Source organism: Scardinius erythrophthalmus (assembly GCF_964197995.2).
Source record: "Scardinius erythrophthalmus genome assembly, chromosome: 10".
NCBI classification, from domain to species: Eukaryota; Metazoa; Chordata; class Actinopteri; order Cypriniformes; family Leuciscidae; genus Scardinius; species Scardinius erythrophthalmus.
Window position 1 is genome coordinate 8,406,469 of NC_138230.1, and position 15,096 is coordinate 8,421,564.

At 37.9% G+C, this 15,096-nt stretch overlaps 1 protein-coding gene across 1 annotated transcript in view; it reads left to right on the forward strand.

Annotated features, from left to right (window-relative positions):
• Positions 1–15,096, forward strand: part of rapgef5a (Rap guanine nucleotide exchange factor (GEF) 5a) — a gene marked incomplete at its 5' end in the record, with an annotated part of 72,868 nt that overhangs the window by 28,174 nt on the left and 29,598 nt on the right. Inside the window, 3 exons of the mRNA XM_081375748.1 lie at positions 2,767–3,022; positions 13,368–13,498; positions 13,786–14,201. Of these exons, the coding sequence (XP_081231874.1) occupies positions 2,767–3,022; positions 13,368–13,498; positions 13,786–14,201 (803 nt within the window). The remainder of the gene's footprint in view (positions 1–2,766; positions 3,023–13,367; positions 13,499–13,785; positions 14,202–15,096) is intronic.

Sequence of the window (15,096 nt, forward strand, 5' to 3'; positions counted from 1 at the left end):
TTATTATTTTAGGTTTAAATGCCATAGAGACAGCTATTATATTGCTGTATTAATTCGTTAGTTTATGTATCGTAATTATTATTTTTTACAATTTATTATTATTTTTGTTTAATTATATTTTCTGATTAATTTGATCTGTTTTTAAATGCATAAAGAGGTTTCACTTTCATGCAGTATTGCAGTGCATTTCAGATAAACTCTTGAGTTTTCATTTTCACAGAAAAGGGAAGGAAAAATTTGAGTCGGAAAACGTGAGTGCAGATGAAAGTTGTCTTCAGTAGCAATGCAGTGCAACACTAATACTGGAGTGTTTGTGTCAGGCGTCAGGCTTTGGGTTTATGGCTCGAGTTTGAGAGCTAACATGATTTCCTTTAGCTAACACAACTAATTATCATGGGTTAGATCTTAAACTTCCTCTTTGAAGTAGCTGCTCCCCTAATTGCTGTGTGGGAGTGTGTGTTTGGTCACGTGATCTTTGTGAATGAATATTTGAGCTTCACGGTTACCTCAGTGTAACTGGGCTAAAGGAGCGCAGAGTTTATCATGTCATATTCATGAGGACGAGCACCAGCTCGCGCTTTTTCCGTCTCTGTTGTTCTGAATGGCAGAGATGTTTTTACAGCAGTGTGTGTGTGTGTGTGTGTGTGTGTGTGTGTGTGTGTGTGTGTGTGTGTGTGTGTGTGTGTGTGTGTGTGTGTGTGTGTGTGTGTGTGTGTGTGTGTGTGTGTGTGTGTGTGTGTGTGTTTGCTTTGGTCCTGCCTGCGCCGGTCTGGGATGGTTTTGTGTGTCAGGGGTATTGTGGGACGGTGGTTTACCTCAGAGGAAACACACGGCGTGGTTTCAGCCAATCCAAACACAGCGCTGAGTAAATAACTGTGATGATAACTGACCGTCCCTCGCTAGTGAGCGCTGGTGTGTTCAGGGAAGCCTTTATCTGCTCGTGATAGAGCACATGTGTGCTTCAAAAAGACCATTGTTCTTTCTCAGTACATCTGCTTTCTGAGGAAGCTGCTCTCTGCCACGGAAGAAAACTAGTAAAAGAGAACTGGCAGAATTTGCCACTTTATTGCAAGTTTACATCTTGCAAATCTGACTTCTTTTCTCTCAAATCTGACTTCTTTTCTGGTGATTTAGACTTTTTTTCTTGTGATTTAGTAGCCTGGTTAAAACCAGACCATTTTCAGTAGTAACTGAGTTATGGTCTGGCAAAGCTTCATTAATAACTCATTTCCAAAGGGGCGTCACCAACGGACGTCGCTCAAATGCCTCTGGGCGCAATTGGCTAGACCTAAAACCAATCAGAGCGATCGTCATCGTGTAAAGCCCGCCTCAACGTTTCTGATTGGTGCCACGATTTGGACGGATTAGAAATGGGCTTAAATGGGCTCTTTGCCAGACCACTTGCAGAGCAAATCTAAATTTGCCGGAAGTTTGTCTGGGTTTTTCCAGGCTAGTGATTTAGACTTTTTTCTTGTAATTTAGACTTTTTTCTTGTAATTTAGACTTTTTTGGTGATTTAGACTTTTTTCTTGTAATTTAGACTTTTTTCTGTTGATTTAGACTTTTTTTTCTTCTGATTTAGACTTTTCTGGTGATTTAGACTTTTTCTTGTGATTTAGACTTTTTTCTGGTGATTTAGACTTTTTTCTTGTAATTTAGACTTTTTTCTGTTGATTTAGACTTTTTTTTCTTCTGATTTAGACTTTTCTGGTGATTTAGACTTTTTCTTGTGATTTAGACTTTTTTGGTGATTTAGACTTTTTTCTTGTAATTTAGACTTTTTTCTGGTGATTTAGACTTTTTCTTGTGATTTAGACTTTTTTCTGGTGATTTAGACTTTTTGTCTTGTGATTTAGACTTTTTGTCTTGTGATTTAGACTTTTTTTCTTGTGATTTAGACTTTTTCTGGTGATTTAGACTTTTTGTCTTGTGATTTAGACTTTTTTTCTTGTGATTTAGACTTTTTTTCTTGTGATTTAGACTTTTTCTGGTGATTTAGACTTTTTTCTGTTGATTTAGACTTTTTTTCTGGTGATTCTGACTTCTTTTCTGGTGATTTAGACTTTTTTTCTGGTGATTCTGACTTCTTTTCTGGTGATTTAGACTTTTTTCTTGTGATTCTGTGGAATAAAATAAGTTTAGGGTCAGTAATGATTTATTTTATTGAAATAAATTAATACTTTTATTCAGCAAGGATGCATTAAACTGATCAAAAGTGGCTGCAAATACATTAATAATGTTACAAAATAATTATATTTCAAATATTTGCTGTTCTTATGAACTTTCTGTCCTAAAATATGAAGCAGCACGACTGTTTTCAACATTGATATTATCATAAATGTTTCTTGAGCAGCAAATCATATTAGAATGATTTCTGAAGGATCATGTGACACTGAAGACTGGAGTAATGATGCTGAAAATTCAGCTTTGATCACAGGAATAAATTATATTTAAAATATATTCACATAGAAAACAGTTATTTTAAATAGTAAAAATATTTTACATTATTGCTCTTTTACTGTATCTTGGATCAAATATTACTCAAAAACATAAAATAAATAAATCTTACTACCCTGAATCCCTTAACCTAGTGGAAATGAATTTAAATACAAAGTATGATTGAATGTACTGTATATGCAGTCATTCCTCTAGCCCCGCCTCATTATGGGCGGAGCCACACAGACACGCCCCTCTCTCTCTTTCAAACACACTCTCACATGCGTTTAGAGTTTCTTCCAGAGGAAACTTCCCACAGTCAGGATGAAGGAGAGCATGGATCCTGCGGTTCACACACAGTAGTTCCCGGCCGTGTCTGGACTCGATCTGGAGTGTGTGTGTGATGTCGTGGGGTTGTGGATTAAAGTATCTGTTTTCTCTGCCTCCGGTTCTCCAGCAGGCGGGCGTCTGCTCTCTCCGAGCTCCAGATGACTTCTCCCGCCTGGAGATGGTCCAGCGGCTGGCCAAAGACGGGTATCGCTTCCTTCAGAACCAGAACTACCGGCTCCCGGACCGCTCCGCACAGGTAGACCAGCGCTCGCTCTGACCTGCATCTGTCGGCATAGCAACAGCAGGTCAGGGGTCAGATTAGGAGGTCACCATATGCACTTGTTGAAGTGTTTTTAAAACACCTTCAGAGTCCCGTTTTCTAAAGCTCATGGGTAATGCACTCTTTTTAATAAAGTCACAGGAGAGCAATTTTAAGTTACATAAAGAAAGCCATATAGACTGACGGATCATTTTCATATTTAAGTCTCTGATCATTTTTAATTTTTAGGATTTTGGCACCATTATAGCTAAATAATAATTAGACTACAGAATAAATATATAATAATAATTAAGAATATTTTACTATTAATATCTATAATTAGATACAGTTATATTAGCCTATTAATATTGTTATTATTATTATTATTTACAAATTTACATTGCAAAATAAAATAATTACAATATTATTATTATTATGATTAATAATAATCATAATAATAATAAATACAATATGGTACAGTTATATTATCATTGTTGTTGTTATTATTTAAACAAATGTATTCATACAAATTTGTTTTGCAAAATAAATAATTGCTATTTATTTGCAATAAAATTTATATGAATATGCTATATATATATTATTATTATTTACACCACTGTTTTAATGCACATTTATTTTCCAAAAATAAATAATTTCAACATATATTTCTTTCTTTTTAAGCTTAAAACTGTTAAGCTTAAAATGCTACACATTTCTCACTACTGAAGTCAGTTTATCTGTGAACGTTCAGTGGCACTGGTTAAAAAAATATTAGTCAGATTGATTATTAGTCTCAAAGAACCTGTATTGAAAAGCCAACAGCAAAACTTTCCATATCTCCAGCAGGGATAAATCCTGGAAGAAGCTTTGTTTTAAGAGTGTGAGATGGTTGTTGGCTCTTCATGTCTGCTCTGATGTGTGTGTTTGACCCGTGTGAGAGTGGTTAGTGAATCCTAGCGTAGCGTGAAGCTCACTGACGGCGTCTGTGAGGATGGAGCTCAGTTTGTCAGAGTCCCTCTGAAGTGATTAACACTGTGTTCACTTCTGAGTGAACTACCCCTCAGACAGGCTCACTCTCTGCTGTGCTCACTTCTGAGTGAACTACCCCTCAGACAGGCTCATTCTCTGCTGTGTTCACTTCTGAGTGAACTACCCCTCAGACAGGCTCATTCTCTGCTGTGTTCACTTCTGAGTGAACTACCCCCCAGACAAGCTCATTCTCTGCTGTGTTCACTTCTGAGTGAACTACCCCTCAGACAGGCTCATTCTCTGCTGTGTTCACTTCTGAGTGAACTACCCCTCAGACAGGCTCATTCTCTGCTGTGTTCACTTCTGAGTGGACTACCCCTCAGACAGGCTCATTCGCTGCTGTGTTCACTTCTGAGTGAACTACCCCTCAGACAGGCTCATTCTCTGCTGTGTTCACTTCTGAGTGAACTACCCCTCAGACAGGCTCATTCTCTGCTGTGTTCACTTCTGAGTGAACTACCCCTCAGACAGGCTCATTCTCTGCTGTGTTCACTTCTGAGTGAACTACCCCTCAGACAGGCTCACTCTCTGCTGTGCTCACTTCTGAGTGAACTACCCCTCAGACAGGCTCACTCTCTGCTGTGTTCACTTAGTGAACTACCCCTCAGACAGGCTCATTCTCTGCTGTGCTCACTTCTGAGTGAACTACCCCTCAGACAGGCTCACTCTCTGCTGTGTTCACTTCTGAGTGAACTACCCCTCAGACAGGCTCATTCTCTGCTGTGTTCACTTCTGAGTGAACTACCCCACAGACAGGCTCATTCTCTGCTGTGTTCACTTCTGAGTGAACTACCCCTCAGACAGGCTCATTCTCTGCTGTGTTCACTTCTGAGTGAACTACTGTTCCCCCCAGACAAGCTCATTCTCTGCTGTGTTCACTTCTGAGTGAACTACCCCTCAGACAGGCTCATTCTCTGCTGTGTTCACTTCTGAGTGAACTACCCCTCAGACAGGCTCACTCTCTGCTGTGCTCACTTCTGAGTGAACTACCCCTCAGACAGGCTCACTCTCTGCTGTGTTCACTTAGTGAACTACCCCTCAGACAGGCTCACTCTCTGCTGTGCTCACTTCTGAGTGAACTACCCCTCAGACAGGCTCACTCTCTGCTGTGTTCACTTCTGAGTGAACTACCCCTCAGACAGGCTCATTCTCTGCTGTGTTCACTTCTGAGTGAACTACCCCACAGACAGGCTCATTCTCTGCTGTGTTCACTTCTGAGTGAACTACCCCTCAGACAGGCTCATTCTCTGCTGTGTTCACTTCTGAGTGAACTACCCCACAGACAGGCTCATTCTCTGCTGTGTTCACTTCTGAGTGAACTACTGTTCCCCCCAGACAAGCTCATTCTCTGCTGTGTTCACTTCTGAGTGAACTACCCCTCAGACAGGCTCATTCTCTGCTGTGTTCACTTCTGAGTGAACTACCCCTCAGACAGGCTCATTCTCTGCTGTGTTCACTTCTGAGTGAACTACTGTCCCCCCCAGACAAGCTCATTCTCTGCTGTGTTCACTTCTGAGTGAACTACCCCTCAGACAGGCTCATTCTCTGCTGTGCTCACTTCTGAGTGAACTACCCCTCAGACAGGCTCATTCTCTGCTGTGTTCACTTCTGAGTGAACTACCCCTCAGACAGGCTCATTCTCTGCTGTGTTCACTTCTGAGTGAACTACCCCTCAGACAGGCTCATTCGCTGCTATGTTCACTTCTGAGTGAACTACCCCTCAGACAGGCTCATTCGCTGCTATGTTCACTTCTGAGTGAACTACCCCTCAGACAGGCTCATTCTCTGCTGTGTTCACTTCTGAGTGAACTACCCCTCAGACAGGCTCATTCTCTGCTGTGTTCACTTCTGAGTGAACTACCCCTCAGACAGGCTCATTCTCTGCTGTTTTTACATATGCATCAGGGTTGAGCATTCATCTTTTAGATTAACAAAAGTTACGGCTCAGATTTTTGTCTGTAATGTGAGTTTAAGCTTGCAACAAACTCCCTGAGCTAAGAAAACCGTCCATTTTATATGTGATCATTTAAAAACGTAACATTATAATTATAAATAACGAATCACCACTAAGACTTAAGGGGTTTGTTGCATCTTGAAAGTATTTCTGACTAAATCCCTGGGTAAATGCATACTTTTCATGATCCAATCAACTCCTGATGGATAAAATCAAGCCCCGCCCCCTTTCCCCCTAATTTTTTTTTCTTCCTCTCAGAGATGCATCATATCAAGGAAATAAAATGGATTGTAAATGTCATTTCGTTGTGAAAGTACAGACTAGAAGTTGTATTTATAAGCGTTTTCCTAATCGGCATAAGGTGTTGTTGATGCATTAACCTCTTCAGGGTTTAAAACCATAACCGTGCTGCCTCTGGTGTCACTAGCGGTCACTAATCACACCGCTGAAGGTGTGGCGATCTCACTTCCTGTCATTGAGCCACAGTTGCCATGGTGACAGTGTATGACTACAGGCACAACGCAATTGAAGGAAGAATACAATGCAACAATAAATAATAAACTGGTAAATTATTTTAAATGCTATATTTCAATTGCAGTGTTATTTTAGTAAAATTGATAAACTATTATACTATTTATTAATATTTTGAATTTGCTTTTATATTTATATTTTCAGTTTCCGTTTTAATTTAAGTTTTAGTAATTTTGTTATGTTTTTGTAAGTTTTATTAGTTTTTGTTTTCTTTAATATTCCTATTTAGCTTGAGTGAACTTTCATTTTAGTTTAGCAATTTTAGTAGCTCTGAAACTTTATTAATTCATTTTTTTTTTAAGTTTGTCTTTTATCTAATATTTATATTTTATCTTTATTTCACTTTGTAAAAAAATATTATATAAATACTAAAAGACAATTTAAAGTCATTACAGTATTTTGTAAAATGAGAAAAGTATCAAATAGACAGACAAAATAATTGTGTAAGAAAGAAATATTTTATTTGATTCAACATAGAATTTATTACACATAAATGTTTAGTTTTTTTTCAGAGGATGCATCTGTATTGATACATTTACAGACCAAAACAGTTCTGTTGCCAACATTCTTTAAAATTTTAATATAAAATATCTTTAATTGTATGTTCTGCAAAAGAAAGAAAGTCATACGGGTTTGAAACGACACAAGGGTAAATGTATTGCAAATGTAAATAAACAAAACTTTCATTTTTGGGCAAAGTATCCCCAAAATATGAAATGATTATTATTATTAATGAAATGAAACTCTGAATAAGAAACTAAAACTGTTAGTAGGTGGCTGTAAATGTCTACACGAGTAAGTCATTGAATCATCCATTCATTCATTCGATTCGTTCAAACGGCTGATTCATTCAGGAATGAAGTAAATGGCTCTCTTTAAGAATGAATCATTGAATCGTTGGTTCACCCGATTGATTCACTCAAACGCGGATTCATTCAGAAATGAAACACCGCTTTGGTGCTCATAGACACAACTCTCCTTTTAATATTTTCATTGGCAAAATTTAGCGAAAACAGACAATATTATGTCTAAAATATAACTTATACTTATAACTCACAATATTAACTTCTTACTTAATGAACTGTCGAATAAAATCAATATCACATTTGCACTCAAGCTATTCGGGACAAAAACAGCACTCGTGTGATATTGCTTAACTATATCATGACATCAAATTGATTATTGATTCCTTCATTTTATAGTTAAGTGGCACTCCTCGCCTTCCATTACACACATTGTCGGCTGCAAAAATGCCCCCAAAAAAAGTTTACATTGGACAGAAGTGTTGCATTGTTTCTTTTCCCTGTTCATGAGCTTATGTTTTTATCACAGACTCCAGAGAGGCCTTACGTAAGCCAGGGTGAAGTCTGGAGACACACACATTCGTTCATACATCTATTTCCTAAAGGAATCTTTATACAGCTTTTGTAATCAAATCATTTCCAGAGTTATATAATGGGATTTCCTTTTCCAGATCCCGTATAGAGACCAAGGGTCGTGCTGCGACCTAAGGTGGAGTTTGTGTGTGTGTGTGTGTGTGTGTGTGTGTGTGTGTGTGTGTGTGTGTTTGGGGTGTTTTGGTCCTGTTTCATTGTTTAGAGTAAAGATCGTGGTCTTTGGTTTTTCCAGGAACATGGGAGTTTTCTGTGCAACTTTTTGGTATAATTAAGGAAACAAAGCAGCGCACACTATCGTACTCGATCACACACACTAACACAGGAAAGGAACACAGAGTGCTTCCTCTCGCCTTGGCTTTCCTCTGTGCTCTGCGTCAGCGAGGTCTCGGGACTGGATCTCCACCCAGCGTGAGAACCGACCTCAGCCGAGGTGGAGACGCTGCTTAAACACACACTTCTGCTTGATAACTGTCATTACTGACGCCTGTAGTCTAACACACCTGCGCGTGTCCTCCCTCATCAGCTCATTTGGGGGGGGGGGATATTATTACGATTCAGACTGACCATTTTCAGGTGTGTGAATCGATTAATTGCGATTAATCGCATCCAAAATAAAAGTTTGTGTTTACATAATATATGTGTGTGTACTGTGCCTAATTATTTTGTATATATAAATACACACACATGCATGTATATATTTTAGAAAAATGTGTTATTTATATTTATAAAATATTTAGATTTATTTATAATACAAATATATATATTATATATATATTTTATATAAATATATATATATATTTATATAATATATATATATATATATACAGTATATATGCGCAACTATTTCTTAAATATATGCATGTATGTATATGTACAAAATAGTTATGCACAGTACACACACATATTATTTTATCACAAACTTTTATTTTGGATGCGATTAATCGCGATTAATGAATGATGATGAATAGAAAGTTCAAAAGAACAGCGTTTACTAGAAATTGAATCTTTTGTAACATTATAAATTGATTTACTGTCACTTGTAATCAATTTAATGCATCCTTGTTGAATAAAAGTATGATTTTTTCTTAAAATATTTTAAAAATAAAACACTAAAAACTAAAATAAATTGCATATAGTGGACAGTATGAAAAAAGTACTAAAAAATTACTAAAATATTGATTACATTTAACACTGTTATTATATTATTAGAGTTTTTCTGTGCAAACCATGAGGTCAAACGTTACATCAGCTGATGTTCAAAAAGGAACATGTTTGGAAAAGAAAGTTTTCAGGAGCCGAAGAAGTAGAAGTAGAGCACTTTATAAAATGCACACACTGAATGCAATGCAAGATGCTTTGAATAAAAGCGTCTGTAAAATGCATAAACGTAAGCGCGAGAGAAACAATAAAGCAGGGAGAGGCTTGGGTGGTTTGGTGGAGATCAGATGATGCTGTAATATCCCGGAGAACGAGGGATGGGGTTTTCCAACAGGAAGGTCTGGGTTCATCTGTCTACTGTAATCTGATGTGGTTATGACATAATCTGGTTTAGCTGATGGTTCTGGGTGAGCACTGAACCCTCATTACATCTGAAATACTGTACTCTGATTGGTCAATCTCATCATTCTGTGGTCAAATATGATGGCATTCTGACGCCAAACTGACATTTTATGACCACATTCATCATCACATGCTCTGAAAGCATACTTTACTTATTATTTTATCAGTATGTGCCTGCAGATCCTGTGAGAAACGTTCACAATGTTCCCGAAGCACATTCACCTCTTTCGTTCTTCTGTTACGTAACGCTCTCACTGCCAGCTTGATTATAAAAATATATTTTTTCCATGAGCAGACAAGGCTTTTATGGCCAAAATCTGTGTGCATAGCTGACATTGAAATGCAGTGTGTGTTCAGTGTGTCCGTACTCGTTCCTCAGTGCATTAACTCCCCCGAGAGACGCGGGCTGATTTTGGAAAGGCTCGAGAGGAACACGGGACGCAGCAGATAAACTATTTGTTATCGTTTGCATCACTAACATTTTTCCCAGCCGCATCTGGCCTGGTGTTTGTTAATGTAGGTGTTTTTCCGTGGAACTGCAGGAAAATCCTATTAATGTTGCTTTTTCTAAACACATTTGCAGGGAGAAGCGGCGCAGGCTCCATCTGATAGCAGCGCTTGTTTTGGAGTGATTAGGGAATGTTTGGGAAACATTCCATGTTTGTTCCGGATTGAATTATTTGTGGTCAGACTGGGGAGTATTTTTGGAATGTTCAGACGTTTTATTTTGGAATGCCAATTCCGGTTAAGTAACAGCGAAAACTGACCTTGACTAAGAGGTCAGAGGTCATGTTTTGGACCCCACGGGTCCGTCCGTCCGTCTGAGTGCAGATAATCCATGCGTTTCCCTTCCCGTGGTCTGGTGATTGACAGGCGGCTCCTGCGGCGTCCCAGCATCCCTCACTCTACGGGAGAGCGGGTGAAATGACCAATCATCAGTCAGAGTCTCTGAGGCCCGAGACAGGCGGCGTTCTCTCCGCTGAAGGTCGTTCAGGGATGGAAGCGTTGTGTGTGTGTGTGTGTGTGTGTGTGTGTGTGTGTGTGTGTGTGTCTGTGAGTTTCAACTGCTAATGGATTTAGTATATTTTAGTGAACATGTTCCGGAACATTTCGTCCTGTGTTCGGATGCCTGTGGGCAGTTTCACCACGGTTATGTCGATAGCATTGTACCGTTGTCATGTACTGGGGTCAGTGTGTGTCTGAGCACTGATATTTCTTACATTTCCATGGATTTTGACCCGATAAATGGCTTGCGCACAGCTTTCTTTCTCGAGTTGATGTTGAGGAAAGGAAGTTGGGTTGGGAAAAGATTGAAAGACTTGTTCTCTTTTTAAAATAGCTAACATTCAGTTCACATTTATTTGTATAGCCCTTTTCACAATACTTATCGTTTCAAAGCAGCTTCTACATTACAACTAATAGTGTTTAGTTTACATATTCTCATTTCGGTAGCACTTTATTTTACAGTCCTGTTCCCCATGTACATACTTTATGCTTATTATAGTAATTGCAATAACTGGGTAATAACTTTGCACTAACACTGAACCTATCCCTAGTTACCTTATATTACCCAGTACTTTCTTAGGTAAATTCACTGTAAGTACACGTACTGTACAATAAAGTGCAACCCTATTTTTGTACAAAATTGTGTTCAACTTTGTACACACTCACACACACTCACAGGCAGTTTGTTCAGATGACCTGCTTTGAAGTCCTGCATTGGCGCATGTCATCACCTGTGTGACTCCGCCCCCTGCTCGCAGACACCCCGTGTGGGCGGAGCTTATGATCTCACTCACCTGTAAAGGTGCTCAGGCAATGAGTGAGTCATTTCAGCGGACACACGCTTGCCACACACACCGCCACACACACCGCCACACACATCTGTCTGATAAAAGCCCTGTTTAAAGCTGTGACTCAAACAGCAGATGTTCATACTGATGACACCACATTTAAAGACACCTGGACTGATATCATATTGAAAATTACCTGCAGTCATTGTGATTTATTAACACAGAAAACTGATATAGCTAAAAATGTATTCAATATTTATATTTGTGTGTTTGCTCTGAAATTACATTACAAAGGCTTTTTTTCAGAGCAGAATCATTTCAGGAACAACCTGTGAAATATGATCACTACCTTTCCTATGATTGGGGTCAAAAGTTTTTTTGTTGTTGTTGTTGTTGTTGTTGAAAGAAATGAATACGTTTATTCAACAATGAAGCATTAAATTGATCATAAGTGACAGTAAAGACATTTTTAATGTTGCAAGAGATTATATTTTAAATAAATGCTGTGCTTTTGAACTTTCTATTTCATGGTTTCCACAAAAATATGAAGCAGCACGAATGTTTTCAACACAGATAATAATCAGAAATGTTTCTTGAGCAGCAAATCAGCATATTAAAATAATTAAATATCATTCATCCTTGTGTGAAGTAAAACCTGTTTGGAAAATATTGTGATTATTTTAAAAGATATTTCTATCCCTCCGTGTTTTATTTTTTGCAGTAAACTTTATTTTTTACTAAGAATAATGTGCATTGATGAATCAGATATTCACTTCTTGATTTTATAGCAAAATTACTGCGATCATATGTGGTTATTCAAGATGCCATCCAGCCTTATTTCAGAGTAGAACATGTTTAAAAAAAATAGTATTTAGTATATAGGCTAGTGTTTAAAGTATTCACACCTGCAGGCATCAAGACTATAATAAGAGCTGGATTTCACACACAAAACCATCCGATGCGACGGAATGCATCTGAATGTGTGTATTGAGTTCACACCTGTGAATCCGGCAGGTGTGTGTGTGTCTGTGTCTGTGTGTGTGTGTGAGACATTTCAGATTTTCTTAATCCTTTTCCTGCCTTTCATCTTTCTCAAACGCTGCTGTCCAGACACGTCTAAAAGTGCAAACACACACACACACGTTCAAATTACTCTGTTATTTAGAGTGGGCTAAAACAGGAACAGGCTGTATTGATGAAGCTTTTCTGTGTGTTTGATTTTGGGTTTTTTCCAAGTGGCACACAACCACAATACTCAGACTATTTTTGCATTATTTACAGCGTGCATTTCAAATATGAGCAAATCCTTCCAATTTTCGTGTTATTCTGCTGTATGAATGTGACTGTAATGACTCTGGTTTCTCCCTAATGACGAGCTACTTAATTGAAACAGAGAGAGAGAGTTTGAGCAAGCAGAAACTTGTCGGATTTGATGACAGAAATACACGTCGTGATTATATTTGCATGCAAACCTGATTGGTTTTGATCACACCCTTTGTTTTTGGATAGCTTGAGTCTGTTTTTACAGTTTGCGTAGTTTGTGACTGAATGATTTGTGAATGAATGTCATTCCAAACTTGTTTAACTGTCTTTCATGAATCATGAAATGAGAATGTATGAAGAATATCTGAACTGCTCTTTTCAATATAACTTGCCACCAATGTCCAGAAATGACAAGAAAGTATCGTAAAAAACAACATTAAACTAATTCAAATGACTTGTGCGCTATATTCCAAGCCTTTTGAAGTTAAAAATGCCACATTTAAAAGTTAAAAGTGATTTATAAAAATGTAAGTTTAGGTCAAACAAGTCTAAATTGAAGCCGCTGTTCACTAAAGATCTTGATATTCGCCCTAGTTTTTCTTGGCATGTTCATGAGAGAAGTATTAATGAATAATTGAATGTTTGAATGTCAAATGATTCAGTTCACATAGCCGGTCTTAATGATAACAGAATTCACATTTGAGAGAACTCTTCCTGAACTATTATGCCTAAGTAAGAAAACCCTGTGTTTTGATGTGTAATTGTGTGTTCTCTTCATGGATCAGTACGTGATGGTGTGTGTGTTGATCTCTCAGGCGCAGGGGGAAAGTGTGGTGCGTGTGTGTCTGAAGGAGAGGGGCCAGGACGTGCTGGTTCTCCAGCGAGTCCCATCAGATCCTGCGTCTCCACAATCGGCCGGAGTCAAAGATGACGACGGTGATAAGAGGTGAGGCCACGCCCCCTTCTCTGACCCCTCCCCTTCTGTTTACATATCATAAGCACTTTCATCCTCCAATCAGAGTCTTCCTCTCTCTTCCTAACGCATTCCTGATGTTCGCTTCCTCATTACGCTGTCAGCAGGGCTTTTGACAAGCCATAAACCTGCGTGTGCATGTAAACACACTTGTCGAGTGTTTTGTGCTGCACAGAGTTTGTCTGCAGGTCGTCCAGCATCACACGGGGGAGTCGGTCCTCTCTCCAGCCCTGACACGGACTCCTGCGCTGGGCATGACGCGGCACACGTGTCCCTGCTGGAATGGACGGCAAGACTTTTGTAAAACTCAGACCCGTCACTCTAGTGCAAGCAGAAGAGGATGATGATGATGATGATGAGGAATATTGGAAATCCAGCAACAGTCTGGAGGATGAAGATGAAATACCCACGTTTAATATTCCTCATTTTCGCTTCATTGACGATGATGAGGATGATGAAGATGAGGATGATGATTATGTGATAAACAGACAGCGGTGGAGCGGCTCTTGTTCTACGTGTTCCTCCTCTGATGAAGAGTACCCATGCGATTCTTCTTCTTCTGCTCTGTCCGACAGGTACGTGGTGGTGTCCGGGACGCCCCACAAGATCCTGGAGCACCTGCTGAGTGACCTGCGTCTGGACGAGCACCAGGGGGCGGCGGAGGGCAAGGAGGCGGGTGAGCGACTCCAGACACATCACTGGGGGAATTTAGGATTTGCATTTCACCTGTGTAATCTGAAGCCTTCTGATGTGAAACTGAGTATTCAGTGGAAATAATGTAGTTTTATTCATCAATAGTTAGTTATATATATATATATATATACATACACATAATTTAACAATTATATGATATTTATACTTAATTTATATATATATATATGTATGTGTGTGTATATATGTATATATTTAATATATATGCTGTATATATATTTTTTTTTTTTGAATATTATATTTTATATTTTAATATATACAGTATTAAGTGTTTATATCACACACACACACACACACACACACACACACACACACACACACACACACACACACAGACACAGACACATATATATATATATATATAATTTGTAATATTTAATATTTATTTAATATAATATGACTGAACAATCGATTGATATAGTTACTTAACGGATATATATACAAAACTTGTTTTGTTTTTTTGTTCCAAATAACTTTAAAAAGAGTTTTTCCCATTAAGCTATTAAATCTACATTTTTAATTCTACTATTTTTGTATTCATATGAATTATAAATGTCATATAATTGTTAAATATTATTTATATATTTATTATTTATATTATAAATATATTTATATTATTTAAAATATAATTTTATATATATATATATATGTATAATTTGTAATATTTTATATGTATTTAAATATAATATGACTGAACGATCGATTAATATAATCACTTAACGAATATATATATATATATACTGAATGTATATATATATGTTCCAAGTAAGTGCAAAAAAGTTTTTCCCCCATTAAGCTACATGAATAAATATCTATAGCAATACTCCTTGTGGTTTAATTATGGCATTCTCTTACCAACC